This window comes from Malus sylvestris, chromosome 4 (genome assembly GCF_916048215.2).
Source record: "Malus sylvestris chromosome 4, drMalSylv7.2, whole genome shotgun sequence".
Lineage (NCBI taxonomy): Eukaryota > Viridiplantae > Streptophyta > Magnoliopsida > Rosales > Rosaceae > Malus > Malus sylvestris.
This window is the reverse complement of record NC_062263.1, coordinates 15,994,557-16,014,728: the sequence shown is the minus strand read 5'-3', so window position 1 is coordinate 16,014,728 and position 20,172 is coordinate 15,994,557. Positions and strand designations below refer to the sequence as shown.

The 20,172-nt window shown below is 38.4% G+C and overlaps 1 protein-coding gene across 1 annotated transcript; it reads left to right on the top strand.

Annotated features, from left to right (window-relative positions):
- The first annotated feature begins 16,757 nt into the window (after positions 1-16,757).
- On the top strand, positions 16,758-18,128 carry LOC126618409 (uncharacterized). Its single transcript, XM_050286466.1, has 3 exons — positions 16,758-16,841; positions 16,909-16,984; positions 17,068-18,128. The coding sequence occupies exons 2-3, from the start codon at positions 16,975-16,977 to the stop codon at positions 17,571-17,573; spliced, it is 516 nt and encodes a 171-aa protein (XP_050142423.1). The 5' UTR covers positions 16,758-16,841; positions 16,909-16,974; the 3' UTR covers positions 17,574-18,128.
- The last annotated feature ends 2,044 nt before the right edge of the window (positions 18,129-20,172 follow it).

Below are 20,172 nucleotides of genomic sequence, written 5' to 3'. Positions count from 1 at the left end.
GTTCAACATAGAAAAAATTAAATTGAATCAATAGCATGTAGATCAATTCAATAAAATAATAATTAATCATAAAAAGAATGATTAAAACGTAATATTCCCCTGATTGAAAATCAAACTCTCTTTAGCACAGCGTCAAGAGCGTGCTGATAATGTGTTGTAAGCATAATTTATTGAACAATTATGGAGGCCAGAGAGAGAGGGGTGCGGCATAGATAGAGAGAAAGAGAGAGATGTGTAATTGTGGGTGTGTTCTATTTCACCCCATTGTGCCTTTATTTATAGTAGTATGATAGGTAAAAACCTTTCCTTTTAGGATTACAACATTTAATAGGTAATCTACTCCTAATAGGAATATAAGAGATATTCCAAGATATACTAGGATTTACACAATCACTTTCCTAATCTAATAGGACCGCAACACTCCCCCTTGAGTGTGTAAATACTCAAGTAAATGGCGCATCAGGTCTTCAGTGATGAAGCAAGTATAGTTGATGAAGTCGTCGACACAATGAGCGAATGCGAGTCTCAAATCAACGGAAGAATGCATAAAAAGTAAAATTCACAAAAACTCGCTATGGTAAAATCCAAGGTGGGAGAAAACCCATAGACTAAGAAGAAAAGTGAGAAGTTGCATTAAGTCAAAACTATACGTCTTTTGGACGCAAGTAAAATAGCTCACAAGGGTATGATTAGCCTAAGATGGGTGTCTCATTAAAACCTAGATAGGTAGCAAAAACCCAGTGGGAAAAATGCTCCTAATCATAGGGAAAAAGAGTACATTAAGATCAAGTGAGTATACTTCTGGATACTCCCCTTGAGTTTGACATAACTTCCAAATGAGAATTACAAGCATTTGCATATGAATAGTTAGGCATACCAATTCCTCGGACAAGCTTCTGGAAGGTTGACTTCGGCGGTGACGTCATGTAGAGGTCGGTAAGGTTGTCTGGGATCAGCTTGCATGACTTCAATCTCCTGATGCTTTGCTGATGTAGACGCAATATGTCTTGGTGTTGATTTTGTTGATGTATCATGGCTTGGTCGGGTGGATACATGCGGCATAATCTTCATGGATTGTTGTTGGGACTCAACGATAGATGAAAACACAGTAAGTACTTCGAATATGCTCAACAAGAACTCCTAACCATGTCTCACTTGTGGCGTAGTAAACTGAGTTGAGTCTTGGAACAATTCGAAGATTTCGCAACTAAGGTCATATCATGGACCTCCAAGATATTAAGATATCCCTAACGGTAAAGTCATAACCATTTGGGGACTTTGCCTTGTGCGGGTTTGATAAGTAACCTGCGTCAGCATAACAATAAGGCAAGCATCATTTCAAGGATCAGGGGGGTTGGATCCGCTAAGATGCGTTGGGATTTGCCTATGTAGTACCTTCAGGGTAGTCTTTAATACTAATTCAGTGGATGCGTGTTGGCGCGGTGCTGCATCTTTACCAAGATCAACATCGAAGGAGATGTCTTGTCTAAATACAATGAGCTACGTACAATAAAAGGCAAAGTTGAACTTAGATATGGAATTTCAGATTCCATAACCTCTTTAAGGGTCTCATTTGCATATAACGTATGGACGATCATAGGTATACTCAAAGGTAACACATTCGGGATGTAATTCGACTGGTAGACCAAAATATCGTCAGAACAACACTTGAACTTCAGGTCAAAGTATAAATGAGTTTTCCCAAGATCCTTCATCTCAAATTCCATCTTCAGGTGCAAGGCAGTTTTCTCAAGCTCTTCCGGAGTCTTAGTGAGATTTGTGTTAACGACATAAACTATATCTCTAGCAATTTGGAATAAGACTTCATAGTTTAACACGCAAAGGCATAATTCATATCCCTGACTGATCAAATAATCACTTAGACGGGTATACCACATCCGTCGGATTGTAGTGAACGCCTCAAAACAAGTTAAGAGGGTGTTCCATGGTTTTGGAACTATTTGAAACAATCCATGTAATTCTTCGAGAACTTACATGTAAATTTCCGTATCTATATCCCCATGGAGAAACACTAACCACATTTCATAATGCTGTTATCAATCACAAGATGTTTAAGAGAAACCTTATGCCGTAAGGCTTGCATCATATCGCACCATTTCATTCATCTCAATATGCTTCCTTTCCCACTTGTAACACAACAGGGTTATCTTAGGCAGTGTAGGGATAACAGGTCCAATACACACTTTAGTAAGGAATTTGACCTGGAAACTTTAGTTGTCCAATCAATTCTACGTTGTCACTTAATCAATGGAATACGGTTCAATATCGTCGCTTTTCATTTATGTCAATAGCTACCATTTAAGTGAAAACATCATCGATGATAATCTCATTTCAATTCCATTTTCTCATCCAAACTAGTATACTGGACCAAGAACTTCAAGTCTCGGGGGTAATCCAGATTAATCTCATAAGATGGAAATGATTTAAGACAACGATCAAATTTAGATTCATTGTTGTGCCGTGTCTTCCTCTTACAGGGAAGTGAATCCTACGAACCGAGTGATCGGTCGTGCTCCAAGCCAAGATAGATTGATTAGCTATCCGCCGGTGTACCGAACCGTCCAACAAGGGGGTCCAAACCGTCCAACAGGGGTGGCACACCATTCAGGGATGTTGACTCGACATCTGTTAAGTACGTCTATCTTTACATGCATGTTTGCAGCTAGTAAATGATCTCGTCACTTTAGCTAGATCAGAGGAATGCGTCTGGAGCAACATTCTAAAATCTAGAAGTCATCGCACTTGCTTATCACACTTGTACGGTATGGGGATCGAGATGAGACATAGTGGGCAACGTCCACGCAAATTCGCGCCGTTATCCAGGAACGTTGACATTCTTATCTCCCCTTAACGATGGGAAAACTGTCTCATTAAAGTGACAACCTACAAATGAGCAGTAAAGAGATCGCATGCAAGGGCTTAAAGAGAGCTAGTGTGAAGGAGAATCATGATCTACAAAAGATACACATCATTCTTTGAGGACCCATGGTGGTACGTTGCAGCGGTGCAACTTGGCACATGGAATGCACACCCAAATGTGTAAATACGAAAATCGTCAGGTTCGTATCCAGTAACCAACTGTAACGTCGTATAGGTTGGGTGGCAATGGGCCTCAATGCGGACCAACATAGTTGCGTACAAGATTGCATAGCCCTAGGCAGAAACAGAAAACTTGGTACGTTTACCGAAATTCGGGCGATCATTTAAATTGCGCTTTATGATCACTAGGCAAGGCTATTAGGGGTGAACATGGGAATTCAATGTTCAATTATAAACCCAAAACGACATGCAATACTTTATTGAAAACTGTCGATATAAACTCTCCAACATTATCAAGTCTCCTAGACCTTATGGGATAAGTAGGGTGGTGAACCCTTAATCGGCCAAGAGGTTTAGCAACAATGTGTGTGGACAAACATGTGACCAGTTTGTCGATTCATCAACCAAAACCATAAGTATTTATATGGTCCGCATATTGGTTGGATTAGTCCATATATATTCCCTTGAATCCACTGTGAAAAGAGAGTCATGTCATATCTTTGCGAGGAATGATATAGAAAATCAATTTCCCTAATGAGCATGCTTGGCAAGTATGTGTGTAAGCACAAGGTCCTTACTTCAGGTAAGGAGATGCGTTGTAGCCTCATTGTTCGACCTAAGTGTCCCTAAAGGTCATGCCAAAGCAAGTAAACTGCTCAATCACTCAGCTCCAGGCCAGCCATATATGGCGTATGCCCCAGTTGGGGGATAGCCTGTTAGCCCTAAATTAAAGCTTCAGGCTCATTTTTAGAGGTGGTGCAAAGATATTTCACTCTATTTTCAGTGGTTTCATTTATGATCATTGTCATCTCGAATATCCTTAAAAACTCAACGTCAGGGAGAATTTAAGGTCCCTTAAATGGTGATTCAATACCATTCATACAATGAGGAGCATGCCAATGCTTTTAATCAGGTTGGATAAACCTGAAGTCATTGTTAGAGATGTGATTTAGGTGTAAAGTTAGTGTGCGTAGTACGCATTCATCCAGACAACTAACTTTCCCACATTCCTAAGATTATCCATAAGTAACATGATTCAATTAACTCATATTCGAGGACAATATCAATAAGATTATCCATAAGTAAAACATACACCAAAGATGAATCCAAGAACATGGAAAAATGTTCACAAAGTAAATGGTTTACTTAAGGGGATTCGGCCAATAAGGCCATCCATGTCAAAATTCTGCTCTTCCAACAGTGTTTGGTGGAGCAAAATTAGTCTCACGTATTTACTACTAGAATGGTACTTCCTTAACAACATTAGTAGGGGCACGAACAGGTGCATAGCAATGGTCTATTCCATCGAGACAGAAATAGATTATATAAGGTTAAGGTGCGGGAATATTTTCCCTTATTCTTGAAGTTTTAGGTCTTAGGTACCAAGGATCATGCTTCGGGCATGATGCCATATCTTGGCAGACCCTGATTCTACCATATGTTTATGGTAGTAATCAGATCCGAGAACTTGGTAAGCTTCTGCTATCTACACTGTTGCTTCAGGGGCAAGTTAGAAACAAGGAATGACGAGAAAAGTATTCTCCAGTCAAAATTCAATCAGATTTATAAACTTCAAAATTGTACTCATTCATGGACGTAATCATGGTGTGCTTCAAGCAATGTCTTTCATGATTAGACAATTCGTATGAGCGAGCCAAAGAGCCATGGAATCCTTGATCGGGAGGTATTTCCATTTGTAATGCTTTAAGCATAAGTCTTTGAATGAAAATCATGGTGGAGGCTTATTCAGCTCTTCCATGCCATTGTTGGCTTCAATAGTTTCTCAGCTTCTTGATAGTCAAGTAGAGATTCACGTCTTGTACCCCACATAAAGTGGTTTTTATTAGAAATGTCCAAATCAGGAAAATCGAACTTGTGACGGTTCAACAATCCACTAAATTGGAAGGAACAATATCGTGATTGGTGCCATGGGAATGAATCATCCATAAGCATCAAAGTTAGAACGTTCGTGTTCTAAAACATGGTTTTCATGAAAAACGTCGGGTTTTCATTGGTGTATTTTATGAAAACTTCGGGTTTCAAAGGCACTAAATTTGAAACTACAGGTTCAATTTAGTTTATGAACATTTAGTTCATAAAAGAAAGGTTCTTGCAAGAACACAGAATACAATATACAACTAAGTGTAGTGGATTTGGGTTGCTTCAGGAACTTAAGTGTGAGTGTTTCGAGACAACGAAAGTATGTCAATGGTTCAAAGTATAAAAATAAATTATTGAATTGTTAATGTCCAAAAGTGATCTTCAGGTCAATAATTTTGGATTCATCATCAGATTAATGGACTACATGTCACTTTTAATTAATTCAATAAATCGGGCCATACAGGGTCGATTGTAGAAGAAAAATAATATTAAAATAATATTATTGGATTGAAAGTATAGCCCCAAAAAAATTTAGGCTAGGTATCGTGAGTAAGGGGCACATGTTGGGTGCCTTAAGTAGAAATGGTAGGGCCCAAAAAGGGCCTCAGGTGTGAACTTCAATTCACGGAGGTGAGGTGAAATCCCAACCATAGCTGGGTTTCAAATATGGGTCGAAGGGAGAGCACGGGTGAGGTCCAGTGCAAGCTGGCCGTGGGTTCTGGGAGGGCATGAGCTAATCCCAGCCGCATGGGCTGCAAGGACCAAGCCTAACCATGTGGGCTGCATGAAGTACACGGGCCGTGGCAGAAAACTCAGCCAACTGGGCTGGATTGGATGAAGGTGTTGGAAGTATGCCCACAAAGCCACTCATTTGATGTAATAGCTTTTGGAATACTTATTGTATTAAACTATTATATGTTTAATGAAAGGCAAAGCTTATTGTTAATCACTATTTATTGTATCATGTGTTTAAGCAATAAGGGAATCCAAGGAAAGTATTTAATCTGCGAGAAGTAATCTAAGTAAGTTAGATTAACAAGACCTTTCTCTTATGTTCATTCCTAAAACATTCCTAGCCATAGGATTGCCAATTGGGCATTGACAATCCGCTAAGGTTAGTATGTGTTATGTCAACTCAAGCGTGAGTATGACTAGTCTCAAGTCAGGTGCTGGAAAGGGTAATCGAGTACACTGAACAACGATCAAAAGAGAGTTCGAACATACATGTCATATAAGAACTCGTTAGTTGCAATATGCAAAGTAGTCCTTTGACCTGAGGCATCATAGATGTCTAATGGTTAGGTCTTTAATCTTTGATCATGTCAAAGGCATTCCATCGAGAGTATCCACGGCATTGTTGGGGTCAAGATATCTAGTCATGTAGGCATATGAATGCACAACAAGGGATCTCTAACCTTCCATGGTGGAGGGAGAATACTCTAAGATATGATTCGGGAGTCTTTGGCCAAAGCATATGAATATGACTTAGGAAGTTTGTTCCAAATCATATTCAATTGAATCATATAAAGAAGTATCACATTGGATAGTAGACATGAAACAAACTATCACTCAAACAATGTGATTAAGAGTATTGTATTAGAGAAGGACCGTATTGCATTGTAATTGTAACTGGATAGGTTCTCCAATCACTTCTACTTAGCTTGGGTAGCCATGACATACTGATAGGTGTCACTCATGGTTTGTGGAAGCCCTAAAGATTAGCAAGCACTAATCTTCAACAAAGGGAGAATTGAAATGTTGTTTCAATTCACAATCGATCGTTAAGAGTAACAATCGCCCACTACCTCGCTAATTGGAACCTAATGGATCGTACACCGAGTAAGGATGAAAGTGAAGAAATATAAATGAGATGGATAAGCGATTAAATGGTTTAATTGAGAATGGTCAAGATTAATTAATTAGTTAATTAATTTTACGAAAGGTTCGCATTGGGCTTTTAAGTTGATTTTGGGTTTCGGGGCCCAAAAGTGTTTTGGTCCACAAGGCCCATTATGTTTAAGTTGTATGACAACTAAAACAAAATGGGCAATTAGCCCAATAACAAAGATAAGGCCGGCCATAAGGGTGAGTGGATGCAAACTTGAATTAATTACAAGTTTGCCACTCACATGTGATGTAGTATAAAGTCAACTTTATAGCTTTTTCTCATTAGGGTTTTCTTAACGCAAAGAAGAAAAACACTTTCTCTCTTTTTCTCTAAAAGGAGGCCGGCCACTTAGGGAAGAATTAGCTAGCAATCTTTTCTTCTCTAAGTCATCCATTTCATCTTCACGCCTCATCCTTGGTGTGGAGACTTAGAGACACCAAATCTTTGATGTTCTTGGAGATCCTTTCCTCACATCCTCAAGGAGCAAAGGAGCATCAAAAGGAAGAAAAACACAAGGAAGATCCAAGGAGCTAGGAGGTGACTTGAAGGCCCTCCACTTGGGTGAATCCCTTATGTAAACAAGGATGAGCTTCAAGGGTAATGAATCTCTAAATCCTTCCTTCTCTTTAATATTGTTAAAGAGTCTTGTGGTTCACCATTCACTAGGCTTTGAAAGTCATGGTTTTTGAATTGGTTTTGAATGCATGCCTACTTTAATGTGTTATTAGTTTGCATATGTGTTCAAATGTTCTCACATGTTCTTAGCTAGGACAAAAATTTTCCTTCAGAATGATGTAAGCTTGGGCTGCATGGAACCCGAGCCGAGGCTTGGTTCGTTCGAGAAAAAGCAGCAGGCTATGGGTCAAGGTACAAATAAGCTGAGGGCTTCAGACCCATCAAATTGACCCCAGGCCGAAGCCTGGTTTCTATTTGCACAGTGATGGTACGGTGGATGTGCCGCACCATGCTCAATTCCCTTTTTTTTCGAAAATCCCTTAGGATTTAGGAAACCCATATTTGCTTCTAATTTAATTTGATACTTTGACTCACATATTCTACATAAAAATTTAATTGTGCGATGCATGAAACAAATATATATATATGAACATATACAATATATATATATATATCGGATGGAAAATATAAACATAGGGGGGGGGAATGTTTTCATGCTTCATGGTTGTTTCAAATATCTTCCTTTATTTTAAGCGTACCTGATTGGCAGAAAACAATAAAAGCCTTTGAATTTGTAGAAGATCCTTAGCAGAAAGCCGGAATTGCATCTCCAATGTGTTGTAAGCATAATTTACTGAACAATTATGGAGGCCAGAGAGAGAGAGGGGTGCGGCATAGATAGAGAGAAAGAGATAGATGTGTAATTATGGATGTGTTCTATTTCACCCCATTGTGCCTTTATTTATAGTAGTAAGATAGGTAAAAACCTTTCCCTTTAGGATAACAACATTTAATGGGTAATCTACTCCTAATAGGAATATAAGAGATAGTCCAAGATATACTAGGATTTACACAATCACATTCCTAATCGAATAGGACTGTAACAATTATATCATGCACAACACAAATTGTGTTAAGCCTTACGTTTATGCCAAAACCAATATAGTTTTTCCCCATGGAATTTCATCAGGTGGTCCCTACATGGCTATAATCCAATCTGATTGGCACCACTCCCATGGAAATGGATCCTCTCCAGATCCCTTTCACCTAATCCTCCTCATCAAACAATATGGACCCTTGAAATTTGATCCAACGGCTAAAGTTATTATAACTTTTAAAGTGGGCCTGTGTTTTTAGCCGTTGGAACAAATTTCAAGGACCTGGATTGTTTGATGAGGAGGATTAGGTGGAAGTGATCCAGAGATGATCCCCTTCCCGCTCCCATTAGCCGCACCATTTGTTTATTATTTGTTTTAAATCTCAGGTCCAAACGACATCATTTGGCTTGAGTGTTTGAAAAAAAAAATTATAATATGTTGCAGCGCTCAGGCAACAACGCAACGCTGCAATACAACCAGAACCAAATCAAATCCAAATTCTCGCAGATTCAGAAGACCAGAGGGTCGGAATCCTCACTTTCAGTGGAGATTTCAGACGAGCAGAGGGTCGGAATCCTCACTCTCACTCTCACTCTCACTCTCACTCTTGCGATTCATCTTCTTCCACTTGGTTCTTAATTGGTTACTTCACTACAACATCACACCCATATTTATAGGTGAGGGTTTGGCATCCAACTAGTTTCTAGTGTATTCTTCAAACCTCTATTATAGATAATTCTATACTAGCCACAAAATTGTAGCTTCTAGATCTTTCCATTTGCAACCAAGGAAGCTAGTACTCTCTAGCTTCTTCCTTCAACTTAATAGTATGCTAGAATTGTCTAGCATGCTCCAACCACCTCACTTGCTTACTAGAATAATCTAGAACATTGATCATGGGCTGGACCATATACCAACACCATTGGGCTTTGAAATAGGTATAATCTTATTCTACACTTTCCTATCTTCATTTTGATATATTATGAGTCGAATTTGGTTAAGAAATGATTGAGTTATGAAGCTTTGAAAATTGCCCAAACTTCTGGCCAAGAGCTCTGGGACACTTAACGGAGTTTTTAACCGAAGGACCAAAATGATGGATAGTGGACAATCTCAGGGACAACTTTTATCGATTTGGAATCTCAGGGACCAAAGTGATGAGTTATGCAAATCTTAATGACCATTTTGGCGATTTACCCTTAAAAATAATAACAAAATTAAGTCTTCTGATAGCAAAGATGTAGTAGATGATGTTAATAAAGTTGTTGTTCCTACACTTAGGGAAGATTGGACTACTGCTGAGGTCACACACTTCACTAATAATAATAAAAGTTGAATGTTTTATTTACTGTTGTTTCTCCTGATCAATTTATTTTCATACGTAACTGTGAAACTTCCAGGGAAGCATGGGACATTCTGCAAGATACATATGAAGGAACAGAAACAGAGAAAGAGGCAAAGCTTGAACTGTTCACTTCACAATTTGAGAGAATCAAGATGGAAGAAGATGAGACCTTTCCTGAGTTCTATGCAAAGCTGTGTGACATTGTCAATAGTTGTAACAGTCTTGGTGAGACAATTCCTGAGTCTCAAATAGTCAAAAAGGTATTAAGATCCTTACCTCATAGATTTCAACCAAAGAAAATTGCCATCACAAAGGTAAGGAATCTAAAAACTTTGAAGCTTTCTGAATTGGTTGGTGCTTTAAAGACTTATGAAATGGGATTGCCACCTCAACCCAAAAAAAGCAAAAACATTGCTTTACATGCGGTGAAGGAAGATTATGATTAGGGTAGGGGTACTGTCAAAACCATTGGACTATCTGAATTGCATAATGTGTTATTGGTTGATAAGCTTACTGCTAACTTGATGAGCATTAGTCAACTGTGTGATGACATTGGGAATGTAAGCTGTGATTCAGCTAAATGTGTTGTTAGCAAAGAAACTAGTGAAAAAGTGTTGTGTAGACCTAGATTTGAAAACAATTGTTATTGTGCTAATGCTAATTAAGTTAATGTGTGTTTCAGGGCAAGCAACAATCCCTTGGATTTGTGGCATGAACGGCTAGGACATGAATTACAGAGATTTGTTAAGAATATCCAAAAAGGAATATGTACGAGGACCATCTCTAGAAGGCAAACAAGAAGCTATTTGTTGCGCATGTCAAACTGGGAAGCTAACCAAAAGTGCACATAACCCAAAGAATTTCATTTCCACTTCACAGCCACTGCAATTGATGCACATGGATTTGGTAGGTCATGTACAGACAAAGAGTTTGGGAGGTAAAAAGTACATACTTGTTTTAGTCGATGATTTCTCTCTTTTACACCTGTGTTGCATTTTTGCATGATAAGTCTGAAGCATTCAAATCATTCAATATTTTGTGCATTAAGATTGAAACTGAAAAAAAAAAAATGTTGTTGTCATTAAAATAAGAATAGACCACGGAACTGAATTTGACAATGCATCATTCTCTAATTTTTGTGAAAAACATGGCATTCAGCATGAATACTCTACCCCTATCACCCTTCCCCACCCCCATCCCCCCCCCCCCCCCCCCCAAAAAAAAGGGTGGTTAAAAGGAAGAATAGAGTGTTATTAGACATGGCACGAGTTATGATTAACACATCAAATATGGCTAATTATTTCTGGGCTGAGGCAATCTGCACAACATGCTATACAACCAATAGAGTTTTTCTTTGGCCTGGAACTAAATGTACACCATATGAGCTTTGGAAAGGTAAGAAACCAAATGTGAGTAACTTACGTGTGTTTGGTAGCACTTGTTACATCTATAAGGATAGGGAGGAATTGGAAAAATTTGATGCACAAAGTGATATTGGAATTTTCCTTGGTTATTTTATGACAAGTAAGGCATATAAAGTTTACAATTCACGTACAAAGGGTGTTATGGAATCCATAAATGTTGTGATTGATGACTTTAGTGTGCAGGATAAAAAGTTGGATGATGTTTTGCAAATTGATGAGGATGATGGGCCTAATCATGATTCAAGTCATACAAGGGAAGCACTTGGTGCAGCTCTTAATGATGTTCGAGACACTTCATCTCAATCACTCCAAACTGATGCAAAACAAGTTCAAAGGGATCACAAGTCCACTGATATCATTTGTTCTTTAGATGACAAGATGAAGACTAGGCGACAAGTGGTCGAAGAGATCAATTTTATGTGCTATGTGTCTTTACTTGAACCTAAAAATGTCAAGGAAGCAGTTGTGGATAATGATTAAATAATTACCATGCAAGAAGAACTTAATCGGTTCACTCATACCGATGTTTCATACCTTGTCCCTCATCCAAAGACATAATTGGTAGCAAATGGATCTGTTCGTGGCGGGAATTTCCGTGGGGAATGCTTCCTGGCCGACGAGCACACAGCTCCCCGAGAGGTTGGCGCTGGTTGATGCTTTCTGTCGGGCTTCTGCTTTACTGGCGGGCTTGTCGGGCAAGGCTGAAAGAGAAGGACAGAGTTAACTTTGAAAGGTGCCTTTGTGAGGCCTTAGGTGTAGGCCTTGAGGCTCACGATCAAGATTAACTTTGAATTGCTCAGGCGTGCCACTACCACTTCAGCATGGCAGATGTAGAACGGATGTTTGAGTTTTAATTATATATATTCGAGAGACTATGTTAGTTATTGACAGGTGCCTTTGTGGGGCCTTAGGTGTAGGCCTTGAGGCTTCCCATAAATAACTAACTTAGTACTCAAACACATAAGGTTCTTTTTGTTGGTTATATGGGTCTTATAACCATCATACTTCTGATTACCTGAGCTCAAAGAGCAGAATGAATCCAAATAGGTGCCTTTGTGGGGCCTTGAATAGGCCTTGAGGCTTCCCATCAGAATTCATCCCGTACTCGAACGTTATATGGTCATCATAATATAACAGAAATAAAACTAAGTGGCAGGTCGATTACTTGCGCCCCAAGTAACTTCGGACTTCTTGTTTATCAAAGCTTGTCGTGGATAGGTTAAGTCCACATCAGGTTCTTTTTTATGCCTTGAGGCCAAGGACTTTTTAGGGTGATCAAATCTTATATGCCCGAGGGCTTAGAGCTTAGATCCGGCTTGAACTGTGAAGACATATTCAAATCGGATTCAAGCACTGAGAGAGTCTTTTAATAGCCATATTACTAGAAACAAGGAAGAAAATATCGATAATATCGGCGATATATCGCTAATATTATCGGTTTTTCCCCAAACCGATATTTTAAGTGGTATCCCAGGGTTTTCGTCAAAATTTCGCGATATTATCGGTTTTTCCCTAAACCGATATTTTAAGTGGTATCCAAAGGGTTTTCGTCAAAATTTCGCGATATTATCGCGAAATTTCGGAACTGTGCAAGTCAAAGACGAACGCCGGAGCTTCTACAGCTCCAGCCGACTATAAAACAACCCCCTAGACTTCGATCTAGGTATGAACATGAAATAGAAGACGAGAGGAACGTTTTTATAACGTCTGTTTTCTGTGAAACGGCCGGAGGTGTTCGGAAAGTTCGTCGACACCCACGGCCTCACCGGAGATGGGTGTGCCTATTCCCAAGTCGATTTCATCCCAAAAACCTTGCAAAAAGACGAGATAGAACTTCAATTTCACATCTAAGCTTCGATCTAGAACATAAAAAGAAAAACCCGAAGCTTACCTAACCGGAGAAATTTAAGGAACTCACCGGAGCAGGTGCCATAGTGTGCGTGTGGGTCTCGGTGCAGAGAGAAATGAGAGGTGCATGTGGGTCTCGGTGCAGAGAGAAATGAGAGGTGTATGTGGGTCTCGGTGCAGAGAGAAAGGAGAGGGAGGAGCAGAAGGCTGTGGTGTGTGTGTGGGAGAAGGGAGAAGAGAGATCGAGGGATCTGTGTGTGTGTGTGTGTGTGGGAGAAGGGAGAAGAGAGATCGAGAGATCTGTGTGTGTGTGTGTGGGAGAAAGGAGAAGAAAGATCGAGAAGGATCGAGAGAGAGAGAGACAGAGGTCGTGTCTGCGTGTGTGATGTTTGTGTGCGTGCGTTGTGTGCGTGTGTGGTTGCATGCGTTGTGTGTGTGTGTGGGGTTCCTCCTGTCAGGAGGACACATGACTCACTCAATATTCCCGACAACTTTTACAATTATTTTGACAATTTCAGACCACTTTTACAATTATAACTTACAATTTCAGACCATGGATGGTGGTTTCATTCAAAACCGTGTGCCGATATTCTTTCAAGAGGTGGAGTATCAGAGCCATTCAGAGCATTTTCGTTTCTTCTTCTTCCCTTACCCCTTTCAAAGCTGCCACTGTGATATTCTTTCAAGAGGTGGAGTATCAGAGCCATTCAGAGCATTTTCGTTTCTTCTTCTTCCCTTACGCCTTTCAAAGTCATTCCAGATCCATTCCAGAGCTTGAACATAAAGGGTTCCATATTTAAAGTAAGTTTACAAACTTATATTTATATTATTGTAATTTATATAACAACAAAAAAATTTGTGTGGACTCGTATGTTAATTTTTTTAAGTAATTAATACTTGCATGTTAGTTTTTGTAAGTAATTAAGTAATGTTAACAATTACATGTTAATTTTTTTAAGTAATTAAGTAATGTTGTATAATTATTCCCTAGGATAATTTTAATATGTTTAATGTTATTTATTATTTTATTTCCCTTACCATTTTCAAAGTCATTCCAGATCCATTTCAAAGCTTGAACACAAAGGGTTCCATATTTAAGGTAAGTTTACAAACTTATATTTATATTATTGTAATTTATACAACAACAAATAAATTTGTGTGGACTCGTATGTTAATTTTTTTTAAGTAATTAATACTTGCATGTTAATTTTTGTAAGTAATTAAGTAATGTTAACAATTACATGTTAATTTTTTTAAGTAATTAAGTAATGTTGTATAATTATTCCCTAGGATAATTTTAATATGTTTAATGTTATTTATTATTTTATTAATATTAGGTTTTATTATCAAATTGGATTATTATTCATTAATATTAGGTTTTTTTATTATCAAATTGGATTATTATTCATTAAATTAGATTATTATCAAATTGGATTATTATTCATTAAATTGGATTGTTCATTAAATTGGCTTATTATCAAATTGGACTATTCATTAAATTGGCTTATTATCAAATTGGACTATTCATTAAATTGGATTATTATTAAATTGGATTATTATCAAATTGGATTATTATTCATCACTATGGTTTATATTAGGATTATTTTTTTATCAAATTGGATTATTATTCATTAATATTAGGTTTTTTTTTTATTATCAAACTGGATTATTCATTAAATTGGATTATTATTAAATTGGATTATTATTAAATTGGATTATTATCAAATTGGATTATTATTCATCACTATGTTTTATATTAGGATTATTTTTTTACCAAATTGGATTATTATTCATTAATATTAGGTTTTATTATTCCATATTATTTTTTCAATTACTTAAATTTTTACAATCATTTTCTTTACTTCGTATTTAATTCTTCTGTAGAATAACTTTATTATTTAGGTTCTCTTATATAACCGTCATCACTACTATATTTTTTGGCTAAAAAATATTTGTCTAATTTTCATGAAAAATAAATGTAGGTACGTTTACGATGTCCAGTGGAGCTACTAAACGTGATCCAGCTTGGGAACATGGAGACCCAATAGACGAAAACAAACATGGCACAATTTGCAAATATTGTGGTCGGGTAATGAAGAGTGGCGGAGTGACACGACTTAAGTACCATCTTAGTGGATTAGATCCAGCAAAAAATATCCAACGATGCGATAATGTCCCCCCATAAGTGAAGGTATTCATCAGCACATTATTAAAAAATAAAAAACAGCAGAAGGAAAAGATAACATAGGGAATGGAAAATATTCGAGCTGGGTTACGGGGAGAAGTCTATGGCCAAGCGATTGACAGTGATGATGATGACGATGAGGACGAATGTGATGATGACATAGGACCTGAAGAACGACGCAGTTTGAAACAAGCATTACGTGCCTCCAAACAGTCAACATGGGAAAGAGAACACCTTCATAAAATTCCTAATAAAGCACAAGGTTCCGGGACAAGTGGTGGTGCACAAATGAGACGGGGAGGCAGTCTTAGAGAATCACAACCAACACCACCAATAGCCCAAGTTTATATAAGTCATCCAAAGCACGTCAAAAGAGTGTTTGGAGTTATTTCACTGGAGGTAATGTGAAGGAGGGAATGGGGCGTCTAATTAGCAAGTTCTTTATCTATGAAAATGTCCCTGCTGCAAAGGCATCATCACATCATTTCAAAAATTTGGTAGTGGGATGTTAATAGGTCGGTGTTGGAGTACAACCTCCCACTCCCTATGAGATAAGAAACAAATATTTGGATATGGAGTATAAAGACATTGGCGAGTATGTTAACAAATTGAGGTCAAAGTGGGAAACTAATGGTTGCACAATCATGTGTGACGGATGGACCGGCCCGACCAGATTGTCTATCATAAACTTCATGGTATACTCCATGGGAAAGACAATTTTTTTGAAGTCTGTTGATGCTTCAGACCATATAAAGAACTACAAGTATATTTACAAATTATTGAGGGATGTAATCATGGAGGTGGGAGAGCATAATGTTGTCCAAGTCGTGACCGACAACGGTTCTGCATTTGTCAAAGCTGGAAAAAAGTTAATGAAGCATCATAATGTGTTTTGGACATCATGTGCAGCACATTGTATTGAACTCATGTTTGAGGCAATGGGGAAGAGAGAGAATGTTGCTACTGTGGTCAAAAGAGCTAGAACGATCACAAATTATATTTACAATCACGGTTGGTTGTTGGCAAAGATGCGTGAATTTTGCAAAGGAGAAATTATTCGTCCAGCTACCACTCGATTCGCCACCAACTATATTGCATTAGACAACCTACTTAGGAAGAAAGCAGGGTTGAAGCAACTATTCACTAGTGACGATTGGGCCAACCACAATTTGAGCCGCTCAAATGCAGGTCGTATGGTGGAAAGTATAGTGCTTAATCATGCTTTTTGGACTCAATCAGAACATGTGTGCCAAGTGTTTGAACCTCTTTACAAAGTTTTACGGATCGTTGACATAGAAGTGTATCTTACTATGGGGGCAGTATATGAGTTGATGCGTGTAGTGAAGGATGAATTGGAAAGAAAACATGGTGCAAGGTGGGTCATAAAGATAATTGAAAACCTATGGTATAAAACATTATACCACGATTTGCATGCAGCAGGTATAAATTATGTCATAATTTGCAATTCATTTCTTTAGTTGCAGAAGTATTATTTCTCTTATTAAAGTATGTGTTTCTTTGAACAACATATTATTTGAATCCCCGATACCAATACAGACCCGATGTTGGAGATGATGGTAACCTTATACGTGCTGTACATAATGTATACTCTAAATTAGACCCTGCATCACCAGCAGTTGGCCAATTTGGAAATGAGGTACACAATTACTTAAATTATAATAATTACTTTGTTGGATTAAACTAACACGATTTATTGAATTCAGCTAACATGGTTTAAAGATGCAAGAAGAACTTTTGGAGAACCAACATCAGTTGCTACTCGAACAAATATGTCTCCTAGTGAGTATAAACATATTTCACTATAAGTTTATAATAGAATTTGTTGGAGTTATTTGGCTTATCAACATTGTTTTTCATTGTAGCTGAATGGTGGATCATGTATGGGACCGATGCACCAACTGTGAGAAAGTTAGCAATCAAAGTATTATCACAAACAGCTTCCTCATCTACTTGTGAAAGAAATTGGAGCACATTTGCACTCATACACACAAAGCAAAGAAATAAGTTGGCTCATAGTAGCTTGGAAAAATTAGTTTATTGCTACTACAACATGAAGCTTCAAATTCGAGATAAGGAAGCAGAAATAGATCATGTCGACCGTGGTGACCCACTAGATGTGTTTGATATTGTTGGTGAAGATGATGATACAGAGGGTAACCAACTTTTTCAATGGATTAGACCTCTTCATTTAGATGATGATGAAGGCAACCCAGCTCCCAGAGTTGCTGAAGAAGCACGTAATGAAGGGATAAATGTAGAAAAAGTATTAGAGGAGGAGGTGGGATTTAGCAGCGCTGACTCTTTGAAAGAACTTTTGCGCCCAAGACCAAGAAACACTGGAATTCCACCTTCTTCCAATCCTACATAACCACAACATCGTGCTGATACTAATGATAGCTCTAGTATAAGATCAGGAGACTCACCTACCACCAGAAGTGGGAATGATGAAGGACATAATGGAGCTGGAGGTAGTGGTGGTGGATATGGAAACTATTATGGACCACCTCCTGGATTTATGAGCCCCTTCACTGGTGAGGCAAACTTCACGCATGCAACACAGGATGATGACCATGGCAGTAGGCGGGCAGGACCAGGAATTGGTGCCATAAGGAAGGACTATACTCGCAGAGAAAGAGGCAAGGGGATTTTGTCAAGTCAAGAAGATGACTCGTTATCTAGAACTTCAGACTCTGTTGGAGTGGGAAGTAGTAACTATGGTAATACTCATAACCAACCATTTCCCTACCCTTCATATCCCATTCCTGTTGGGATGGAATCGAGTGACTCATGGAAACAATCCGAGACTCAATCTTCAAATGATTTTGCTTATGGACAACGTCAACCAATCTCGGATCCATATGGGTGGCATGTTAACAATTACATGCAAAACTATTTTGGGGATTTATCATTTGATAAATACTCTTCACAATACACTCACTCTACACATAGAGATGATGAAGATAGTGAAAATTTTGAACCTCATAGGAACTCTATGTGGTACTAAGTCACTCATGTATCTTACCATGCAATGTATAAAGCTGTAAAATATTGTACTAATTCATTATATATAAATGATTATGGTGTGTTTAGACTTCTTTCATTAATTACTACATGTTTTCTACACTCACAATATTTGTCAGCTCGCTATATAATCAACTTGATAATGTTAAATCCATCATGCAATGCATTTCCTTCCAATTTTTTGTGATAAACTAATAGATAATTGACTAAATAAACATCCTGCAAAGTTTTAATAAAAATTTCCAAGTTTTTCTTACAATTTCCGTGGTTTCCATGTAATTTTTATCGATATCGATATTATCCCGATATTTCCATCGATATTTCCGTGTTTTCGGACTACCGATATTTCCGATATTACCGATATTTTCTTCCTTGACTAAAAATAACTTGGATACAACTTGAAGTATACAACATATTGCTAGGCTAATGAATGAAAAGACAAAAAACAAATAAGGTCGGGCAAGGCTGATCGTCTTGCAACTTCCTATCTTTGTGGGTTAACAGAAGGTTTGAAAGCTTAGAAAAGGGGTTGGGAGGTGAGTTTGTAGAAAGAAAATCGATATTACAGCAGGCGTTGAATAGGTAGAGCTATTACAAAGGGTTTGTCCCAAAAGGGATGATGGCTTGGGCTGACTACAGCTTCGTTTTGAAGGCAAATCTGGCTTTGAGCAGAGTTTGTGCTTTTGTTTGTTTGTTTGAGTGTCCTTGATTCTGACTTCTCTTTCTCCTTTTATAGCCACCTTGGCTTGGCCTCCTGTAGCAATAATCTTGCCCGAATGCAGTTTGAAGGATAGTGACTCATCAGCTATTTACTTGTACTGCCATCATAAAGTACTTTTGGGCTGATTAGCTGGCTGGTCTATACCACTTGGCCCTTGGGTAGGTGAGCAAGTGGTGCAAATGATCTGCACCTAGTCGGGAAATGCCCTTTCTGCTTTCTAGGTCTGGGCTGAGCTTCGGGATTTTCCTTCTCTTTTTGGGCCAACTCCTTTCTAAGCCCAAAGCTTAAGTTTCAACCCAAACAGTGCCCCCTTCAATCAATATTCAGACTTGGAATTCCAGGCGCCAATATGGATTGAATTGGTCTCTATTAATACCCACGTCTTTCATCCTCGGGATTTGCACACTTTTCAACAGCAATCACCGCTTTTCTTCGGTTAATCCCATCACTTCCGAATCTCCTGCATTCTTCTTATTTCCATAATCGAAAACTTCCTAACCCTTCAGTCGTTTCTTCCTTGTCGTTTCATTTCCAAACTTCATCAAATGGCTTCAGGATTCAGCCAAATCCACCTATCATACGAATCTGGCGAAGGTATCGCCACCTTGCGCTGTTTACTCAACGACCTGCATCGCCCTCGAGCAGGTTTGTTTTCTGAGCTTTTCTTTGAAGTACATGGAGTACAATCGTTGGGTCCTGCATGGATTTCTTGGGTCCCTGCAGTGATAGAGGATATATGCCCAAGGATAACTGGTTTTCTCCAAATCCCTATTTGGCTAAGTCAGGCATTTCATCATCTAAGTGGTCGTCATATCGCCAAGGTTTTCCATTGATGAATGATCTGGCTTGGGCCAGTGGATTGATGAACTAGAGCCAACATTTAAGAAGAAATGGATGAATAATGGCATTTATGAGTTGATAATGCTCTCAAAAACCACCATTATTCCCAAGCCCAAACTGCTTGCTTCCTCTCTTCTTTTCTGGAATTCGAGCACAAATACTTTTTACTTTCGCATGGGTTCCATGTCTCCGACTATTCTCGATATGGCTCAAGTCTTCGGGCTAAGGCCGTCGGGCAGGATAGTAGACGTTACTCAAGACTAGGCTCTCCCCTCAATTGCTGAAAGCTCAGGTTCATCCACATCCTTCCTCTCCCTGGAATATAACTCTGCAACCTTCAAGAGTTACGGGACCTCGTTCAAGGGATTCATCCCTTTTGTAAAAG